Source organism: Macadamia integrifolia, chromosome 3, assembly GCF_013358625.1.
Source record: "Macadamia integrifolia cultivar HAES 741 chromosome 3, SCU_Mint_v3, whole genome shotgun sequence".
Classification (NCBI taxonomy): Eukaryota; Viridiplantae; Streptophyta; class Magnoliopsida; order Proteales; family Proteaceae; genus Macadamia; species Macadamia integrifolia.
In genome coordinates, this window is record NC_056559.1 from 1961675 (window position 1) to 1983700 (window position 22026).

A 22026-nucleotide genomic window follows, 5' to 3' on the forward strand; every position below is an offset into this window, starting at 1 on the left:
GTTTAGGGGCGTGTAAGGGGGTATAGAAGGGGGTAAGGCCCTTACACACATCCATGTAAGGTCCCTCCCCCCATGGCACTTTGATATGCCTCCAAAAGGTCGTGGCACCCCGATATACCTCCAAGTATGCCCATAGACTGGTCAGCTACCCCGTAGGCTGGGCGACAGTAGCCCTATGTGGTTGCGGTGGCAATTTTATCACCCAAAGCAGTAGCCTTACAGGATTGCAGTGAAAATTTTATCACCTGAGAAAAGGTGGCAAGTTTTGGTTGGGGGTTGGTTTAGGGTGGTTTGATTTGGTTTGGTTTAAGGTTTGGTCTAGTTTGGTTTAGGTTTGGTTTGGTTCGGGTCGATTTGGTTTGGTTCAGATTTAACTGGTTTAAAGTTTAGGTAGGCAATACGGCACATCTAGGTATCTGGTTTTTCTGTACAAGATATCAATTGGACCATATATCTGAATGCTTTCCAATGATACGGGAATCGAGCATATGCTAGGCTCAACTGTCCTATTATGAAAAAAGGCATCGATCACTTTTGGTCTCCTTCCCCGCATCATTAAACAACATCGGGTTTGACCGATCACAAGTTCTGGGATAATCTGTATTTTTGCCAAAAATTTGAATTCTTTTCGAAAGAGAGAATATTTGTCTCCTCATTACCCGTAATTCGTCATTGCTGAGGGGGGGACAAAATTTGGTGTCTACAGACCATTATCAGGATGTATTTGCTGAACAAAGCGAACTACCCCGACCAGATTTCATGACCACCGAATTCCTCTCAAGAGCAATTCCCAACAAGTGTGTGCAAGGGCTTATTGACATCCTTATTTCCAAAAAAAAAGAAATTGAAAATTGGTTGCAGAGATGCTCTCTTTAGGGGTTATCCGACCCAGCAACAGTCCCTATTCATCTCCAGTGATTTTAGTCAAGAAACATGACAGTACTTGGAGGATGTGCATGGATTATCGCACATTAAATAAAATCACCATTAAGGACAAGTTCCCAGTTCCTCTAATAGATGAATTTCTCGATGAGCTCCATGGTGCACGGTTCTTCTCCAAACTCAACCTTCGGACCAGATATCATCAAATCAGGGTCATTCCTGAGGATACGGAAAAAATGGCCTTTAAAACTCATCATGGACATTATGAGTTCCTAGTAATGCCATTCGGCCTCACCAATGCTTCCTCAACTTTTTAAGCACTCATGAACCAAGTATTCAAAGACTACCTAAGAAAATTTATATTGGTTTTCTTTGACGACATTTTGGTTTATAGTACCACATGGGAAGAGCATCTGTAATAATTGGAGATCACATTGCAACTCCTCAGGTTACATAACTTATTTGTGAAGAAGGGGAAATGCCAATTTGGACAATCAAGAGTTCATTATCTGGGACACATTATTTCCTCCAATGGAGTAGCAGTCGACCCTGATAAAATCTCCTCGATGTTGAGTTGGCCAAAACTGAAATCAGTTAAAGCTATGCATGGACTCCTTTGTCTTACAGAGTATTATCATAAATTTATCTAGAATTATGGAAAGATTGTGAGGCCCCTTACTAATTTTCTCAAGAAGAATATGTTCAAGTGGACACCTACGGCAGAGGAGACTTTTGAAGGACTGACAGAGGAGATGACACGTGCACCAGTTTTAGCCCTACCCAACTTCTCAACCACTTTTACTGTGGAGTGTGATGTGAGTGGATTGGGAATAGGAGTTGTTCTCCTACAAAAGAGGCTTATCGCCTTCTTTAGCCATGCTTTACAGGGGGAAAAATTTACTACTCTCCACCTATGGGAAGGAAATCCTGGCATTAGCGGTGGCCTTTCAAAAATGGCAGCCCTACCTAATTGGTCAACAATTTGTGGTGAGGACAGACCAAAAAAGCCTAAAATATCTCTGGGAGCAGAAGATAACTGCCTCAACTCAGTAGAGGTGGTTGTAAAAATTGATGCACTATGACTTCATGGTGGAGTATAAAAAAGGTAAGGAGAACATAGTGGTCGATGCCCTATCTAGAAGGAATGAGGAGGAAAACGTGGAGAGTGCGTCCCACCAACTAGTAGCCATATCTTACCCAATTTATGTTTGGGTGGAGGTGATCAAGGAGGAGATCAAGAGTAACGTGGAGCTGCAACAATTACTAAAAAAAATATAGTGGATGACAAAGTAGTGGGCCCATGGGAAATTAGGGATGGAGTTATATATTTTAAATCAAGAATTTATCTCCCTACAAACTCTCCCACGATTAGCACTATCATTGACCAGTTCCAAAACAGCACTCACGAGGGATATCAGAAGACGTTGCAAAGGATAAGGACTACTTTCTATTGGCTAGATATGAGAAAGTCAATCCTTGAAAGACTAGCCCAATGTGACACGTGTCAATGTCACAAAGCAAAGTTACAAACTTCAGTTGGACTGCTTCAATCGTTACCTATACCTGAATGAGTCTGGGAAGAAATCTCTATGGATTTCGTGGAGGGCCTACCCACTTCCAAAGGGAAAATGGTTATTTTGGTAGTGGTTGATAGACTCTCAAAATATGCCCACTTTCTACCTCTATCTCATCCTTACACAACTACGGGAGTCGCTCAACTCTTCTTTGACAACATCTTCAAGTTGCATGGAATGCCAAAAACAATAGTCTGTGACCGGGATCCCACGTTCACTAAAAATTTTTGGAAACAACTCTTTGAACTCAATGGCACCAGTTTCAATCTCAGTTCAGCATATCACCCACATATGGATGGCCAAAGTGAGGTGGTTAACTGAACTATGGAGATGTATCTGAGGTTCTTTACAAGTTCGAATCCAAAAGAATGGGGGCAATACAAGTTGGCATTCAACCATCAAAACAACTGTTTGAGATTTAAAAGTAACCACAAACGCGCAGATCAGTGTAGCTACAGGTCGAACACAAGGAGAGCAACCACTTTATTTTTGACTTTTTTTAATAATGCAAAAGTGTATCAATTAATTATGGTGATCTACTTCTAACTACCGACTAAAACAAATGCATCTATAAGCATCCTAACCAACACATCTTGGAATTTGAAGCCTACCTACCTGAACTTCCATACTTGAATTAAAACTTGTTGCTTCTAGTTTGATTTGAAATACTACCAGCCCTAAAAACCAGATCTGGAATAAACCAAATCGGAAATTTCTAGGCCTGGAGAAGGAAAATTTGAACTTGAAAACTTGTGCTCCACACTTGGTTCTTGTCACTTAGAAATAAGCCTAGAACTAGAAGGTAAAATTACAACTGAATACCATGAACAATAAATATAAAAACTTGCATTCATTAAAAAAAAATCCATTACATAAGTGCTTAAATAAAAAAGTAAGAAGAATACTAGAAGAAGAACTAAAGAAAACCTAGAGAAAGACTAGGGAAAAGAAAACCCTAAAAGTGAAGTGCTAGAGAAAGAGAGAAACCCTAAAAGAGTAGTGTACCCCCTCCCCTCTTGGATACTTTTTATTTATAGGGAATAGGACAGAGGGAGTCCAACGACTTAGGTTGTGATGAGGTGGATGGGAGAGAAGAGAGAATGGGAGAGAAATCATAGGAGATAGGGGAGAGAGAATACAATGATTTAGGTTTCCTAATTGGGATTTAGAGTCCAACGATTTAGGTCTAAGGTGATGATGTGGAGGAGAGAGAAGAGAACAAACAAAGAGGGAGCACTTGGGGGCGGGAAAAAATGAGCGGAGGAGAGAGAGTGTGGTGATTTGGGAGGTAGGACTACTGAGGAGGAGGAAGATGATGGTGGGGCAAGGGAAGCTCTGGATCGTGGCCCAAAGATTCCTGCCCCTGCTCGTGCTACAGAGATAGCTGCACCTAAGCGTTCTTATGCAAGAGCGTTGGGAGGTTCTACATGGCTAGTGATCGACTCTTTACCAGATCCGATTTAGGCAGGAAACATTCGAAGAATCATAATTCCTCAGTAGGATTATGAAACAAAGAGGCAAAATTTCCATTTTACGCTGATTGGTCGGGTAAATTTCCAGCTTATTTCTCTAGATGCATTGGGAGAAGAGGCTCGATACATGGAATTTAAGCTAGGGTGTGACCATGCATCCCTTGGGAAAGGGATATGTGATATTCCAATTTCAATGTGAGGGAGACAAAGCAGCGATATGGTGAAGAAGTCCTTTAAGGATTGGAAATCAGTTGATTCGGTTTCAGCACTGGAAACCCAACTTCAATATCCATGAGAAGCAGCCCATCACCAAACTGGTTTGGGTTCGTTTGCCAAATCTGCCATTGGAGTATTGGCATGAAAATTTTTTGTTATCTATTGCGAAGGGTGTGGGATGCCCTGTGGCATTAGATAGGCAAACAAGGCAAAGTATCTTGGGATATTTTGCTCGCATTCTGGTGGAGATCGATATTTCTGAAGCATCCACAAGGGTGGAAGAGGTTCAGATCAAAAGGCTTGAGCCAGGCACTTCTCAAATGTTTGGCTTTCGTAAAAAAATCATTTATAAAGATCATAGAGAACATTGTGGATACTGCAAGTGCTTCGCGCACTTGATTTCATACTATAGACTAAAGAAAGAAGAAGATACAAAGAACATCATTGTAGAGAAGGAACCGGGAATTCCAGGGGCGGTGTACGAGCATGAAGAGGTTGACTTAGCTAGGGGTAACTCGGTGAGGGAGTTACCAAACGAGATAGGAAATTCTCCAAATCAGAATATCCCTATTGATAGGAATATTCCAAGTATGGAGCATCCACTTGAAGGAGGAATTCAAATCTATTTGGACTCTTCCTTTTTGAGTCCAAATGAATTTGGAAAGGAGGGAGGAAACATGGATAATGTTTCTCAAAATAAGGCCGAGAGTGAGGCATCTATAGAGTCAAAAACAGGTACAACTAAGGTGGGTTTGGAAATCAACCCGGAATCAAACCCGGTTCAATTTGATTTACCTGAGATGGAAGTCGGCCAGGAATTGGAGACTATAAATGCTGCAACAGTTCAAGCTTCAGAAGCACGATACCCAAACCGCTCTAGAAGAGAGGCTAATGCTTGTGGTCGTGACCGTGGGGGTGCATTTGGAAGCCAGCATTCAGATACGGTAATAAGGAGTGACCATGTTGTGTCCTCAATGGCAGTGGTAGAATGCACAAGAGGGACTGTTTTGGTAGTTCATGAAGAGGTGGTGCTGGTGGATAAGGCTGTAAAGATTAGGGAGAAGGAGGGGGATGGCTTGGTAGCAGGTGGCAAGCAGAAAAAGAAGGGTGGAGGTCAGGCAAAAAAGTTTGACAAAAATCGTCCCTCTAAACAGTGATCCATGCATGTTCTCTATTGGAACATTTGGGGTGTAAGGAAGGACGCAGCGAGAAGTGCCCTTCGATGTATGTTAAAGGACTCTGCTCCAGATTTTTTATGCTTGGCTGAACCTATGGTTCAGGTAAGTAAATTCCTCGTTTTATTTAGTAAAATGGGTTATGAAGTAGATTTCATTCATAATTTGAGGCAAGATAAAGTGCCTAATTTATGGATAATATGGAAAAGGGGTCTTCAAAACCCAGTGGTGGTCGCTATGTTTGAGCAACATATTTCTACAATGCTGGATTGGGCGGGAGAGAAAGTGGGCATGTCATTTATTCATGCAAGTGTTTTTAAAATTTTGCATCGTCAATTGTGGCTAGACTTGGAGTTGCAGGTATCCTCAGTAATGCCCTGGGCTGTAATAGGGGACTTCAATGCCACCTTGACGTCCCATAAAAAAAGAGGCCCGGCTAATTTTATTCTTAGTTCTGCTGCTGAGTTCCAGGCAATGGTTGATGTATGTAGGTTATTACCTGTTCCTTCTCAAGGGAAGAAGTACACTTGGTCAAACAATCGGTGAAGACGTCGTGTGGCAGTGGTTCTTGACTGTAGCTTTTGTAATGAAAAATGGTTGGACACCTTCAAAAACATTGGGCAGCGGGTGTTGGTGAGTTCAGGCTCAGATCACACTCCTCTTCTTGTCCCGTCTCAGTGTGTGCCCAAGCCGAATAACTGCCCCTTTCGGTTTCATGGTTTCTGGATGGAAAATAAAATTTTTTTGTCTATAGTGGAAGGTGCATGGAATGTGCATGTTGGAGGAAATCCTATATCTGCTCTTGCCCAGAAGCTAAAACATGTAAAGGAGAAGCTAAAAATATGGGCGAGAGAAACGTTTCCAAATTTAAATGAAGAGGTGGAAAAGGCTTCGATGGAACTAAAAAAGGTGTAGTAGGTGATCGAGGTGTCTGGTATGTCTGATGAATTGTTCAACAAAGAAGCTGATGACGGCATTAATCATAGCCAATCATATGCACGAGCGTTTATGGGCAGAGAAACCAAAACTGAGGTGGATGAAAGAGGGCGATGGAAATACTAAATTTTTCCATCTTTCTGTGAAGATAAGAAGAGCTCGCAATTAGATTCACTCTTTAAAAAGGGGGGACGGTTCTTGGATTTCGGATCAGCAGGATATTGCCTCCTATATAATTAGCTTTTTCTAGAAATTTCATGAAGCTGCTGAAGTGTCCGTGCATCCGGAGCTGTTGGAATGTATTCCCAAGGTATTTGTTGATGTCACTGTAGCAAACTTGGAGTCCCTTCCAATTAGGGATGAAGTAAAGCAGGCTGTGTGGGATTTAGATCCTGAAAGCTCTCTAGGTCCTGATGGTTTCTCGGGAAAGTTTTTTAGGAAGTGTTGGGAGATAGTAGAGGATGCTTTTTGTAAGGTTGTTATCTCTTTCTTTGTTGTAGGAACGTTGCCAAAAGGGATAAGTAACTATTTCATTACCCTGATTCCAAAGGTCAATGGTGCTTCTTTGATAGGTTTTGCCCCATATGTATGGGTAATTTTTAATGTAAAGTCATATTTAAAATTATGTCATCAAGGATGATAGTGTTGCTGCCCATGTTGATCTCAGAGGAACAAGGGGCATTCTAGAAGGGAAAATTATTTCTTCAAATATCAGTCTTGCATTAGAGTTGGAAAATTTGATGCATTCTACAGTGAGGGGAGGTGGAATGGGGTTGAAGCTTGATGTTCAAAAAGCTTACGACTCGCTATCATGGGATTTTTCATTCGCAACCTTGGAAAAATTTGGCTTTTCTATGAAGTGGATTTCATGGATCCATCACTTGCTAGTTTCCTCTAGAGTCTCTGTCTTAGTAAACGGTGGCCCTATGGGGTTTTTTGAAGTGGGTAGAAGCTTACATCAAGGTGACCCAATATCTCTCATATTGTTTATTCTGGCCGAAGAGGTCCTTTGTAGAGGTATGAAGGCAATGATTCACGAGGGGCTGTTGAAGTCACTTCCAGGCCCTAGAGGTGTGTCTACTTCTTCTCACTTACTTTTTACTGATGACATTTTTATTTTTATGAATGTATCAACAAAATATGTGAAGAGCCTACAATCTTTTTTGGTTAAATATCAGGCTTTCTCTGGTAAAAAATTTAACCTTGAAAAGAGTAGCTTGTTTTTTGGAAAAAGTGGCCCCCCACAGAAAACACTATATTTTTGACCTTTTGGGTATTCAACCAGCTAGATTACCTACAAAATACTTGAGGGTGGAAATTTTTAAAGGGAGAGTTAAAAAAGATTTTTTGTTCCATTTACTGGATAAGATAAAGGGTAGATTGGCCAATTGGAAGGGTAAGTTATTATCTATGGCAAGAAAGGTTGAGTTGGTGAGGTCAATGATTTCAAGCATCCCAATTCACAATTTTGGTATTTATTGGTGGCCTGATTCCTCCATTAAATTGGTGGAAAGATGGATGCACAACTTCATCTGGTCAGGGGATATGGAATTGTTTAAAAAAAAATGTAGTCAAATGAGAGGACACTTGCAAACCCAAATGCGAGAGAGGTTTAGGAATAAGGAGGTTGCAAGATGTAAATTTTGCATGTTTATGTAAATTGCTTTTTTTTACAGAACTACAAATTTTATTAAAAGAAGTCAGAGAAGGAACAAATCCTTCCCAGAAAAGCAAAGGTTACAAGAAAGGTGAAGGTGGGGGTGGGGGGGGGGGGGGGGGGGGGGATGGAACCACCAGACATGAGAAAGAGAGAACAAAGAAGCACCCTTAGCAAGAAAATGTGCCTCCCTATTTGACTCACGAAGAACAAACCTAAAGGTTACAGAAGAAATAGAACCTATTAATCTCAACAAATTATCAACAATCGAACGAGCAGCCCAATCTAACGAGGCATTGCGCCTATTACATGCCACAACCAGAGGCAAATAATCACTTCAAATCAAAACAGCAGAGAGATTTAATGACACAGCAAGAAGGACGCCATCACGGATTGCTTCAGCTTCTGTAGCCATAGCAGGGTAACAGAGTCCACTACGGCAGTAAGCCACATAGAAATCCCCAGATGAAGATTCAATGATAATTCCTCTACTGCCTTTGCAAGTTGAAGCCCTCCAAGCACCATCCGTATGCACAACTGAGCACTCAGGTTGAAGCAGCCCCGTAGCGACCTCTCTCAGCCAAGGCCTACCAGGGACAGAAAGGGTTTCAGAATGAATGTGTCCTGCAATGGATGCAGCAACCGCAGTTAAAACTCCTTAAAGATCAAGGGGGTACGATTGAAAACTACGCCATTTCTACTCTTCCAAATCTGCCAGATCACCGAAGACCAAAGAATATGAAAATCTTGCATATTAGGCACAGATTTATATACTTCACAAAAACGAAATTTAACCAATCCCTGAAACACTGACCATGGAACAGCGCATGCACAATAGATTCATCCTTACTGCTACATAGTGGACATAGAGTATCAGCGGCCAGATGTCTTATAAAGAGAACGTTTTTTACTGCAATAGAGTTAGAGCAACACTTCCAAATGAAGAATCTTATTTTGGGAACAATATTGAGGTTCCAAAGGACAACCCAAAAGGGATCAAAAGATGCAGATCCAGTTGAGAGCCGGGCTAGAGATGTATAATAAGCAGACCTTACAGAGAAAATTCCTGATTTTGACAATCCCCAGACCCAACTGTCATCTTTTGAAGACAAACAAAGGGGCCAACTGTCATCTTTTGGAGACAAACAAAGGGGAATTTGGGAAATGGCCTTTACCTCATCTTCCATAAAGATAGATCTAAGGAGAGGTAAGTTCCATTTCCTAACAGTATGCATAATAAGTTCAGACACAAAAGAGACAGATGCATGTTGGTTTTGGCTAATGATTATCCCACCCGGTAGAGCAGGGATCCATCTATCCTTAAAAATAGTTGTTGAGCAGCCATTACCAATAGCTCTATACAGCCCTTGAGTAGGCTACGCCATGCCCAGGAGCAACTACCCTTAGGCTTAGCCTCCAAAAATGAAGAAGAATTAAAATATCTACCGTTAAACACCTGAGCCCAAAGGGAGGACTCATTTTGAATGAGCCTCCACCCTTGTCTAGCTAAAAGAGCAATATTAAAGCAGTGGATGTCCCTGAACCCCAGCCCTCCCTCTTTTTCACTCCTACAAAGGTGGGCCCATTTAATCCAGCAAACCCCTTTCCCAGTGCTATCCTTCCACCAAAACTGTCTTAACAATTTTAGCTAAAGCATAGCATAAAGAGGAAGGAAGGAGAAACATTGACATAGTGTAAGAGGGCAAAGCAGGGACAACAGACTTAATGAGTATCTCCTTACCTACTGCGGACAGTAGTTTTTCCTTCCACCCAGAAAGTCTATTCTGCACTATATCAATAATGTAAGAAAAGAGAGTCTTTTTGGATCTACCAAAATTGGTTGGAAGACCCAAATATTTGCCAAGGTCAGGAACCTCCCTAAACCCGGTTGCATTAAAGACCTCTCCACGACAAGAGATGGGAGTACAAGGACTAAACCAAATACTGGTTTTATCAACATTAAGCATTTTCCCAGAAACACTACAATAATTCTCAATGAGCCTAGAAATTTGCCGACCTTCATTACCCCCTGCTTTGGAGAAAAAGGGACAATCATCGGCAGAAAGGAGATGGGATATTACAAGACCCGATCTACTAGTTTTAAACCCATATATCTCCTTACATCTCTCAGCCTTAATGAAATTGCAAGAAAAAGCATCTTGACATAAAATGAAAAGATAGGGGCTTAGGGGCCATCTTTGACGGAGCCCCCTATAAGAGGTGACCTTCCCAACAATGCTACCATGTACTTTGATATGGTATGAAACCAAGGACACACATTGCACTGTCCAATTGACCCACGTGGCACAAAATCCCATTTTGTGCAGCATATGTTCTAGAAATTGTCATTCAACTCTATCATATGCCTTACTAAGGTCCAACTTTAGAGCCATATACCCTTTTTTTGACTAGAGTGCTTCATTTGGTGTAAAATTTCATGTGCAATATATACATTTTCCGAAATGGCCCTAGAAGGGATGAAAGCACTCTGAAATGGATGAACTAAAGAATGTAAAAAAGGTTTGAGCCGATTCACAAGACATTTTGCAATAATTTTGTAAATGACTCTGCACAAACTAGTGGGCCGGAAATGGTGCAACTCACTAGGGCTTTTATGTTTTGGAACTAGGACAATGACTGTTTCATTAAAGCTCTTACGCATGTGACCAGAGTTAAAAAACCATTGTACAGCATTAACCACATCAGCACCTATAATATTCCAATGCAACTGATAGAACTTCCCAGGAAGTCCATCAATACTATGGGCTTTAAAAACCCCAATCTGGAAGGCAGCAACCCTAACCTCTTTAGCAGTAAATGGAGAACAAAGTATTTGGTTCTGCTCAGGAGTAACCCGAGTAGGGACACAGTCCAAGAAATCAGCAATATTCCCCATAGTGGAGGAGGTAAAGAGGTTTGAAAAATAACTTGTAATAAGATCAGACAAACCTTGGCTTTCCGGGATCCAATCCCCACTAGAATTGCGGAGACAAGAGATGTAGTTGAGCTCGCGTCTTCGGGAAGTAGCCGTATGGAAGAAAGAGGTATTTCTGTCTCCATCTTTGATCCATTGGATCCTAGATCTCTGAGCCCAATAGCGCTCCTCACCCACTAGGGCTTCTTCTAATTTCTGCCTCACTGAAATCTCCTTCTCTTGAATGGATTCGCGCTGCGGATGGCTTTGTACAGATTCCAGCTGCTCAGTGAGCTTTGTTATTTCTAACTGCCCATTTTTAAACATTTCACAACTCTACGGGTTGAAATCGTCTGCAATTCCAATATCGTACAATTTCGTGAAATACCCTCTTTAGGGGGTGACACATGTATTGATACCAATACAATGGTCCAGATCTCTTACAACTAATAAAACCTTAAATCATTTAAATCAGATCTGGATCATTGCATTGGTATCAATACACGTGTCATCCCCTAAAGGGGGTATTTCACAAATTTGTACGAGATCGGAATTGCAGATGATTTTTTTCCCAACTCCACCGCTTTAGCCGGAAGCTACAGTTTCGAAGTTTCTACTATTTTTTTGGAAAGGTTTCGAAGTTTCTATTGGAGTCTATAGGATGTAGATCCTTGAGAGTTATGAGCCCAGGCCTGAGATACTACACTCTCCAAATTTGGGTGGCCCACCCATCTTGACTCAAAAATGAATTGTCGATCGTTACATTTAGGTTGCGGGTGGAAATGAATTGATATCGGGATATGGTCTGACCTAGGGGTGTCAATTCCTAAACCGAACTGATAAAACCGATCAGACCAAACCGATAACAACACGGACCAAACTGAACCAAAGCCTTATTGGTTCGGTTCAGTTTGGAGTATTGCAACCCCAAAATCAAACCGAATCGCACCGGAAACCGGATGAACCCAAAACCAAACCGAAATCGGCTCAAAACCCGGACCGAAACCGAAACCAAACCGATAAGAAACCGAAACACTCCAAAATTCATTAAAAAAATCAAAATTTGCATAGTTTTGTATACATTTGTATGGAAAGTCGAATCCAAACTGGACCAAAAACCAAAATCAACCTGGTTACAAATCGATTTAAGAAACCAAAGACAAATCAAAATCAAACCGTATCAAAACCGAAACCAAACCGAAACCGGAATTTCCTTATTGGTTCGGTTTCAGTTTCAGCTTTCCCACACCGAAACTGACTCAACCCGGACTGAAACCGAGCCGAACCGACCGATTGACACCCCTAGTCTGACCCGACAATAGTATGTCGCCGAACCTCCAACAGATTTTGCTGTCCAAGGAGCTCGCCATTTGCAAAGGCTTTATCAATACTAGCCATTATCAATTGATCTCCATGTCGCTTGTTTGACCAAGAAAAGCGAGGACCTGAAAAAGACAATTCCAGTAAATTACAGTTATTAATGGCATCAGAAAACACAGAGATTTGGGTCAAACTTTTTTGTCGCCCTCCAAACTTCTCATCTAAACATAAGATTTCATTAAAATCACCAATGCAAAGCCATGGGTTTGAGATAGACTGGCTTAGTAAAACTAGCTCACTCCAGAAGGCGGCTCGGAGGTCTGTTTGAGGGTCACCATATACAAAGGTAAGTCTGATGAGAGAAAAAAGAAAAGGGGCATCCAGGGTCAAATCAAAAAATCTGCAAGAAGTAGAAAGAATAGTTAGAGATACAGTCATCCCAAAATAAAGCAAGACCACCGGCAGGCCCTTGAGGATCTAAAAAGGAGGAGTTAGGGAAGCCTAACCTACGCTTGATCTTATTCATATACCTTTGTTGTTGCTTTGTTTTAATCAGAAAGAGGATGCTTGGTCTGATACTAGAGCATAAACTGCTCAAATACTGAACCGTCAGAGGCTGACCACACCCGTGACAGTTCCAACATAAAAGAGTCATGGCCCCCGTGGTGATTAAATGGAAAAACATCCTCTACCGCGAGCAACTGGCGCGGCGAGGCGCAAGATGACGACACGTGGAGCGAGAAAATCGAACGGTGTTGGTGATGCCTCGACTCCTTCGACCCATTTCGTCGGATTCCCATTTCACCTAATTCATTTCACCTGCTATAAGGTTTTCTCATTTCATACTCCAAAAGACAAGCGATCCCCATCTTCTTGCGACCTCAACCGGCAATGGTGATAGGGTCCATGTGACCGCGACGGAGCAGCGAAGATTTCTTAACCAAGTATATCAGTGACAACAGAGCCTCCTACAATCAGTCTTTCATTCTTGTTAGGGCTGTTTCACTTCAATCGTTAATATTCATTCCAACCTGTGTGATTTCTTCCTCAAAGAAACTAGCGATTCTTTTTACGGGAAACATCGACCAACGACGACATTCAAGCAACAAGCTACAAGTAGAAAAAAAAAAAAAAAAAAAAAGAGGAAAACAGCTCTCTGTAATACGAGCTTTTCTTCACTTGCTCATTTTTTTTTTTTTTTTTTAGGAAATGCAAAATTTCATTATGTATGGGATCATTCTCTTGTATATATGCTATATTAAACATGCCATTTGTTGGATGTTTCAATTATGAACATAATTTTTACCAACATCTGTTTCAAGTATGAACACAATCAAACCTTGTTCACTGTGGTGCATTTGGGTTTTTTTCTTGACACCTTAAATTCTATTGAATCTCTTGAAAAATCTGCAGAATTATGGATAGAGTTGATGTAGGTGAAGATGTTGAGATTAAGCCTCGGAAGGGCATGTTATTTAACTCAGAGAATGAGGCTTATGATTTCTATAACAGTTATGGAGGAGCAGTGGATTTTAGTATTAGGAAAGATTATGCTCATTGGAGCAACAAAGATAGGACCGTCATGACAAATAGAAGATTTGTATGTAGTAAAGCTGGTTCTCATGGAAAAGATAAGAGAGATGGTCTTACAAGTAAATCTCGAGTTGAAACAAGAACAGAATGTCAGGCACGGATGACCATACATTTGATAGAAAATGGAAAGTACGAGTGTCATGACTTAGTTGAAGAACATAACAATGAACTTCATGTTGAGGGTACTACCCATTTTATGCGTTCACGGAGGCAGATTTCTGATTTACATGGACATGAAATTAATTTGGTTGATGATTCGGGAATTAAGCCTAAAAACTTATTTGAGTACATGGGTAGGCAGGCTGGAGGGATAGAGAATCTGGGGTACACGAGTGAAAATCATTTGAACTATCTTCGAACTAAAAGGCAGCGTTCGCTCATTTATGGTGAAGTAGGTATTTTGTTGAAATATTTTGAAAAACAAATTTGGATCAATCCTTCTTTAAATACTCAATGCAGTTAGACAATGAAGAACAAATAAATAATATTTCCTGGTCTGATGTGAATATGAGAATAGATTATGCACATTTTGGTGATGTCATTAGTTTTGACACTACATTTTGCACTAACAAAGAGTGTAGGCTATTTGGGGTATTTGTTGGCTTCAATCATCACAGAGGCATCATTATATTTGGGGTTGCACTATTATATGACGAGACGGCTGAAAGTTTCAAGTGGTTATTTGATGCATTCGCGGAAGCACATGGGCATAAGAAGCCTATAACAATCTTGACAGATCAAGATGCTATAGCGAATGCATTATTGGAGACGTGGCTAAAGACATGGCATATAATGCAACATGGCATTAACCATTTAGGATATTTAATGAAAGAAGGCTCTTCATTTCTCACTGATTTGAAAAAATATATATTTCAATATGAGGATGAATTACATTTTGAGGAAGCTTGGCATAAATTACTTACTGATCACGGAATGGAGGATAGCACATGGTTGAATCGTATCTACAAGATTAGATATAAGTGGGCAAGCTACTATATAAAAAATACATTCACATTAGGTATGCGGAGTACGCAACTCAGTGAGAGTTTGAATGGTGGTTTGAAGGATTATTTAAAATCCACAATGGACGTTGTGCAATTTTTTAAGCATTTTGAAAGAATTGTCAACGATAAGCGAGCTAAAGAATTAAAAGCTGAGTTTGATGCAAGGAACAAACTACCAAGAAAAATGTTCTATATGTCACCAGTTATGAAACAAGTTGGGGAAGTCTATACTCCTTATGCTTTTGAGCAATTTCAGGAGCAGTATAACTGGGTGTAAAATAAATTTTCGGAGTGTAGGTACTACCTTGTGTCAATATCTGGTTGGGGTTCTTAATTCAAACCGTGTGTACAAGGTCCTTTGTAATCTAGATGGCCCCAAAATTAGTTGTAGTTGCTAGAAATATGAAACATCTAGGATTCTTTGTTGCCATTCATTGAAAGTTTGGATGTCCTAGATATTAAATATATTCCCGATGCTTATATTTTGTGGCAATGGACACGGTCAGCAAGAAGCACGATAATAGAAGATAGTAAAGGAAAACAATTGTAGAAGATGTAAACCTAGACTATACTCAACAATATAGGCTTCTTTGTCCACAACTTGTGAAGATAGCAGTGAAAGCTTCAAAGAGTGCTAAAGGATTTGATTTGGTAAAAAATGCCTCTAAAGAATTATATAAACAGCTTCAAAGTATCACTGAATCTGATAACCAACCTGATGTTGTGCCTACTCAGGTCCCAGTTGTAAATCCTGTTTTGGTATTGAAGAAGAAAAAATCTTGTAAAAGTGGTAAAAGGAAGAAGAGTTGGGTTGAAAAACAATGGAAAAAAAAAGAAGAAAAGTGGAGGACCGATTATCATTGAAGCTTCTGAAGCTTCACCTCCTGAACCATTTGATGAATTTTCATTATCGAATATGATGCCATTTAGTTTCGCAGAAGTCTTATTGGTAATTGTCAACATACCTTCTCAATCTTATTCACCTAACAATCAAATTAATGATTTACAAATTCTCATTCTGAACTTATATTTGTGCAGGGAACCTATGAGCAAGCTCTTTCTCAGTTATCCTCGCAAGTATCAACAACGCCTATACATCATTTTCAAGATAAATGATTTCTTTTCTTTCATTTTGATGTTAAGAACAAAGTAATTTTGATTTGCGGCTGCACTTTTAGATCTCATAATTTTAATTTTGTTATGGCTGATCATTCGTATCTATTTCTACATTATTGCTCTATGTTTATGGGAATTGTCATTATGTGATGTTTGGATCTTATCTTGTTCTAACCATTTTAGATTGTTAGGTGAATCTTTAGGCCAAAGTGGAAGAGCACCTGGGTATTACCCAGGATATGATGGTTCGAAGCCATTAAGATTCTAATTACCTGTTTGTCTGCATATGGAGGGTATTATTGTTGTTGTATACATGTTGGAGCAATTTTCTCTCGGATTATTGAGTCAATGTGGTGGCAGGTAAAAAGTGATCTAAGGGCATTATTGAGTAATTTTCTCTCGGATTATTGAGTCAATGTTGGAGTAATTACCTCCACACTTGCAATCTCCAGTTGAGAATTTGTTTGCCAACAAAAGCTTTGGAAGGCTGTTGGGACCAGCTTTGGAAGAAGATGTGTACCTACCTGTAATAAAGAAGTTGATTTTTTTCAATTATTTCAACAAGAAGCCACTCCATTGAGCCAAAATTTTCTATTCGATTTGGCCATGCGAAGAAGTCTTTTCTTTTTCATGGAAATTCTAGAATTGATGAACTTTACAGTTAGTTTTTCCAATAGACAGACTCACATGTTCCCTTGCTTGAATCTCTCTTTAACTTTTTTGGACAAGGACAATCATATGCCCATGAAAAATAAACAATAGCATGCATTTGTGTTTTAGAAGTGGATTTGTTACTTATATCCACAATAGATTGGTGGAAAAAAGAACAAAGGCATGGAAGGTGAAGCAGATGACTACTTATATCCTTGCAACTATAGTGTTCAAATTCAAACTCCCAACCATCAAGATTTAACTTTCCTGGCCGTCTTTTGAAACATGTGATACTAAAAGTCTGGAAAGAGGCTCCTCCAATGTATTGAAACAACCACAAAAATCCCAGTGGCTCCTCCAATGTACTGAATCAGGTGCTGTTATTTTCCCCCTCCCTCCTTTTATGGTGTACCCATCTGAAAAAAGAGAGCTCTGAATCAGAAAGATTATTTGGAATCAATAGAGTTGAATCAGTTGACTTCAATATTGCTTGGCTGCTATCCCTGCAACTACAGTTTTCAAACTCCCCATCTATCAAAATTTGAACTGTCCTGGCCTTCTTTTGAAACATGTAATACTAAAGCCCGGAAAGAGGCCCCTCCAATATGTTGAGACAACCACAAAAGCTCACTACTGTCTTTTTCCCCCCATATGAAGTAATCACCTTTCTCATACCATTGTGCTATTGTTTATTATTGCTTCTTTTAATTTTCAACCACTTTCCTTAGTTCTACCACCACTGTCATTAGTGGTGTTTGGTATGGGTTGGAGTTAGGGTAAGTCTCAACCCAACTTTCCCTTTCCATATCCTATAACGAGTCTTGAGAGTTCAGAAACAGTATCAAGAGACTCAAAATCTTTCTATTTCCCTCTCTCATTGTTTTGATTAGGGGTGCACCGGGGCTGGGCTGGGTTGTATCAATTATGATCAATACATCCACCTTACCACTTACCAAATCCACTCACCTTACTGTAATGTCCTGTTTCAAATCCCACCAAACTAGTAGGCTTCCGTGATGTGTTTGGAGAAATTTCAGCACTTAGTAATGCAATTGAACGAACCAACTGTATATATATATATATATATATATATATATATCAATTGAGTCAATCAAACGTTTTGATAATTCATGGAAAGCTTCCTAGGAGCATAAGGAAGCCACTCACTACTACTGGTCCAGTTATTGGCTTCACTCTACGTCTCAGTTTTGTTAATTTCTCTACAAACAACCAAGAAATCTTAGAATGTATACAACAACAATAATACCATCCATATACACAGAAACAAGTAATTAGAATCTTGATGGATTCGAACCATCATACTCTGGGTAATTCCCAGTTGCTCTTCCATTTTGAGCTAAAGATTCACCTCACAAAGGTTTGATTGGCAAAGGGAATACATACATTTAGCAAACAAATCCAAAAAGATTAAGTAATGATTAAAAATTATTGACTGAAATACCAAATATATGGGGGTAGGCTATTTCTGATTCATCCAAAATGAAAAGGCAGGGGACAGTGGATCATTGGCATTGTGTTCAAGTTCAACTCTCTCAAACCCCAAGCTGAGTAACCACGACTGGTGGAGTCGTGAGACCCATAGGACTCACAGCCACCAAAAGCCCTATAAGGGTTGACACCGAAATGAAAATCCCCACCAAGCCTCTGCCGTGCTTTGCCCCCATCACCAAGAGCTGAAACAGGGGATTGCAGCCCGTCTCCATAACTGTTATAGAAATCATAAGCCTCATTCTCTGAGTTAAATAACATGCCATTCTGAGGCATAGTCTCAACATCTTCACCTACATCAACTTTATCCATAATTCTACAGATTTTTCAAGAGATTCAATAGAATTTAAGGCGTCAAGAAAATAACCCAAATGCAGCTCAGTGAAAAGGTTTGATTGTTTTCATACTTGAAACAGATGTTGGTAAAAATTGTGTTCATAATTGAAACATCTAACAAATGGCATATACAAGAGAATAATCCCATACATAATGAAATACTACTGCAAGAAGTTTTGGTCGCTGGTCCGTCGAGGTTGCTCGACCTTCGTCGCTGGTCGATGTTTCCCGTAAAAAGAATCGCTGGCCTCTCTGAAAAAGAAATCACATAGGTTGGAATGGATATGAACGATTGAGGTGAAACAGCCCTAACAAGAATGAAAGACTGATCGTAGGAGGCTTTGTTGTCGCTGATATACTTGGTTAAGAAATCTTCGCTGCTCCGTCACGGTCACAAGAACCCTATCGCCGTCGCCGATCGAGGTCGCTGGAAGATGGGGAATGCTGGTCTTTTGGAGTATGAAATGAGGAAACCTATAACAGGTGAAATGAATCGGGTGAAATGGGAATCCGATGAAGTGGGTGGAAGGAATCGGAGCGTCACCAACACTGCTCGATTTTCTCGCTCCACGTGTTGTCATCTCGCGCCTCGCCTCGCCGCGCCGTGCCAGTTCCTCGCGGCAGAGGATGTTTTTCCAGCTGTTTTAGGGCAGCCACCCTTTTTCAGCAGTAGACACAGCATTAGTAATTGTCATAAAATTAATTTTCCTCCGCCAGCCTTGACCATTGGATGCATCAGATAAAGGAGCTCTCTTGAACAAAACCCCTTTATTATGTGTAGGGCACCCAGCATCAGAGGATATGCGCATTTTCTTAAATTTCTGTGCAATAGGGGTGGAGGAGCGCCCCAACCGTCTTTTACAGACTCTATTTTGCACCGGCGATTGTGAAGGAGATGGCAGTTCCCCTAAGGTAACAGAGGAGGGCTCTTGCATTCTTTCTTGAACTTCTTCAGCAATCAGAACCATTCTAGATGCTTTTGTCAAAGTCAAGGGGCACTGTGATGCATCACTATCATAATTATCTTGCTCAGATAGCAGATCCCGTGACATGGTAGCTTGTAAAGATGAAGCATCAGCACCAGACACCAAATTCCCACCATTCCCCAGGCCCACAGTGCTAAGTGCTTGAGTACTATTGGCATCAGTAATATGTTGGGCAAACGGGTCAACAAGATTAGTCTCCTGGTCACACTGATTTGGCGCTTCTAATAAGATAGCCTGCCATGGACCAGCCCGAGGACTATGGACAACAGGGCACTGGGTTACTGGGTCTGATAAAGGTGTATGCCCATGAAGGATTGGGCTTCCATTCTTTATCCTTAAGGATGGGCTTGGGTTCAATGATTTTGTAGGAGTAAGCGGGCTGCCCACAGGACACCCCTTATCAAGTAGTTGCGAGCCCAAAGATGTTTGATTAGATTTTAAGCCCATGGGGGAGGTGACCTTAGGACCCACAACATCCTGAAATTTACCCTTTGGGGATTTAAAGACAAATTGTGGGCCTCCATATTGGGCCCCAGAGAAAGTTTTCATACATGTAAAGTCGGCCTCCTCACTTGGTCCAACTACACTACTAGTAAAATGGGCTGACTTGGGCTGACACGCAGTTGGGCCTTCCGAGTCCAAGGGCTGGAATCTTACACTATCCAGAAGGTTCTATTGGGGAAGCCGCCGAAAGCCTCCTCCCAATCTTCCAAACCGCTTGTTTAGGTTTACCTCGTTCAAACTAGATCGTCGGTGAAAATGTTCTGCCGAATGGAGTAACCAGAACAGCAGACCATCAGTGAAAGAGGATGGGACCTGATCCTGCTCCATGGAATCCGAAGAAGTATGCAAAGAAGAGTGGAGCTCCAAACCTATGAGAATAGACTTAGCTGCTAACCGCATTTGGACATCTGCTGTTGGCCTGGCCACTGATCCTCCCAGTCGGAGCCATTCCCCAAAAGAGACATCCCAACATTGCTTTCTTACCTCTGGATCTAGATCCATTGCCTTTGGTGAGGTAAAATCCCCTGGGAGAGCTCTTTGGATAGGGCAGGAGAGACTATCATGTCCAATCAAGCCACAGAAATAGCAGAATAGCGGTAGCTCGGCATAGCAGAATTCCAGCCACAGTGATCTTCCCTCTGGCCGAAAAAGGCGCATTCCTGGCCACAGGGGTGAGCCTATTCTTAGAGATACACGAATAGCCAGAGCCTTCCCTAGAGCTCTAAGAGAGACAGGCAGTTGGGCTTGCAGAAAATTCCCCAATTTGCCACCAATACGAACTGCAACTTCTCTAGTGTGAAGAAAGAAAGGCAGTTCATAGACATAGGTCCAAATCGAAAAAGAGGCAAAGGAGAGTGACTGGAGTTGTACTGACGGTGTCCAGGGTTGAAGAGCTAGAAGACAACTCTTGATCAGCCATGGACCTTGATCTAGAACCACCATCACTTTTGTAGAACTAGCCAATTGGATGAGGAAGACATTTTCCCCCATTGATCTGACTTCTAGATCTCTCTGAAGACTCCAGGCCACTCCAAGTCCTTTTGGTACAGGAGCTGTAGGAATTCGCTTGGTGGAGAAAACCTTTCCGATTAGGACAAAAGTCCAATTAACAAAGCTAGAGTCAACTCCTAGATTAGATGTATCCAAATCCACCTCTTCTGGTTCTGATTGAAGTAGCTCCGGCCATTCTGACGAGATTGCACCGTCTAACTCTGGATCCATCCAAAGGATTTGCTATTCTGCACCAAACAAACAAACAGACTAAAGTGAAGAAATGGATAAGCACATCTAAAAATTACGCAAGAATAGTAAAATGTTGAGACCTACAGAAAAAGAGAGAGAGAAACCACATCAGATCAAACATTAATAGGCAAACAAGAAAACGATACCGTTACAATCTAAAACCTAAGATCATCGCATAAACTAAGGAGATCTAACAAGAAAGAAACACTAAAATCAGAAAATCAAGAAATCAAAAAAATCAAGAAATCAAAACAGTACAACCAGAAGTGATCGATCATTATACAAGTAATCAAGAAACCGACACCATTACGATTTAATCCTAACAGTCTAGAGACCTGCAGAAAAGGAGAAAAAGAAACCAAGTAAGATCAAACATTAAAAGGCAAATCAAGAAACTAATACCATTACAATCTAAACATCGCACAAACGAAGAAAAGATCTAACAAGAAAGAAACACTAAAATCTTCAGAAGAAATAAAAAAAAATCAAGAATACAAAATCAAGACAAACAGAAACGATCGGACATTATACAAGAAATCAGGAAACCGACACCATTGCGATTTAATCCTAATAGTCTAACCAGGGAGACGTAAGCCACAACAGGATCCAACACGACAAATCCGCCACAACTGGAGCAGATATAGTTTTAGCAAACAAAGAACAAATCCGGAGAAAATTCTGGAAAGCAGAGAATGCAGCACTAACAAACGAAAACAAAGCCTAAAGAGAATCAAGAGTCTGGTTGTAATAAGAGAACAGAGCACCAACTCGAAGGAAGAGGCATCCGAAACCTTCAATGGAGGGAAGCGTCGGTGAGAGACCCACGCAACCTGGTACCTCTCTCGGGAAGGAGAAAGCCCCACTCTGCGAAACCCAACCTAAGGCAAGAAAGAACCTTCAAACGGTTTCAAGAAACCTCGACTCGCGAGGAAAATTCTG

At 40.8% G+C, this 22026-nt stretch overlaps 2 protein-coding genes across 4 annotated transcripts; one reads left to right on the top strand and one right to left on the bottom strand.

Moving 5' to 3' along the window:
- Nucleotides 1-8029: 8029 nt before the first annotated feature.
- Nucleotides 8030-11143, bottom strand: LOC122074792. Of its 3 annotated transcripts, none has more exons than XR_006139045.1 (2): nucleotides 10862-11143; nucleotides 8030-8536 (listed from the first exon to the last, which is right to left on the bottom strand). XR_006139045.1 is itself a non-coding variant. In XM_042639760.1 (2 exons), the coding sequence occupies exons 1-2, from the start codon at nucleotides 9145-9147 to the stop codon at nucleotides 8250-8252; spliced, it is 708 nt and encodes a 235-aa protein (XP_042495694.1). In that variant the 5' UTR covers nucleotides 9148-11143; the 3' UTR covers nucleotides 8030-8249. The 3 variants fall into 3 exon arrangements, 1 of the variants encoding a protein (XP_042495694.1); XR_006139044.1 differs by having other exon boundaries at nucleotides 8030-8623; nucleotides 8727-11143; XM_042639760.1 differs by having other exon boundaries at nucleotides 8727-11143.
- A 2420-nt stretch (nucleotides 11144-13563) lies between these two features.
- On the top strand, nucleotides 13564-15020 carry LOC122073684 (protein FAR1-RELATED SEQUENCE 5-like). The gene is made up of 2 exons (XM_042638311.1): nucleotides 13564-14134; nucleotides 14257-15020. The coding sequence occupies exons 1-2, from the start codon at nucleotides 13564-13566 to the stop codon at nucleotides 15018-15020; spliced, it is 1335 nt and encodes a 444-aa protein (XP_042494245.1).
- The last annotated feature ends 7006 nt before the right edge of the window (nucleotides 15021-22026 follow it).

What these genes read in the sequence shown, in the direction of transcription:
- LOC122074792 (XM_042639760.1), bottom strand. Translation starts at nt 9,147, where the DNA reads ATGCATACTGTTAGGAAATGGAACTTACCTCTCCTTAGATCTATCTTT. An exon ending in TGTGCATGCGCTGTTCCATG is followed by an intron (nt 8,537 to 8,726) that starts GTCAGTGTTTCA and finishes CATCCATTGCAG; the next exon opens with GACACATTCATTCTGAAACC.
- LOC122073684 (XM_042638311.1), top strand. Translation starts at nt 13,564, where the DNA reads ATGGATAGAGTTGATGTAGGTGAAGATGTTGAGATTAAGCCTCGGAAG. An exon ending in GCTCATTTATGGTGAAGTAG is followed by an intron (nt 14,135 to 14,256) that starts GTATTTTGTTGA and finishes ATATGAGAATAG; the next exon opens with ATTATGCACATTTTGGTGAT.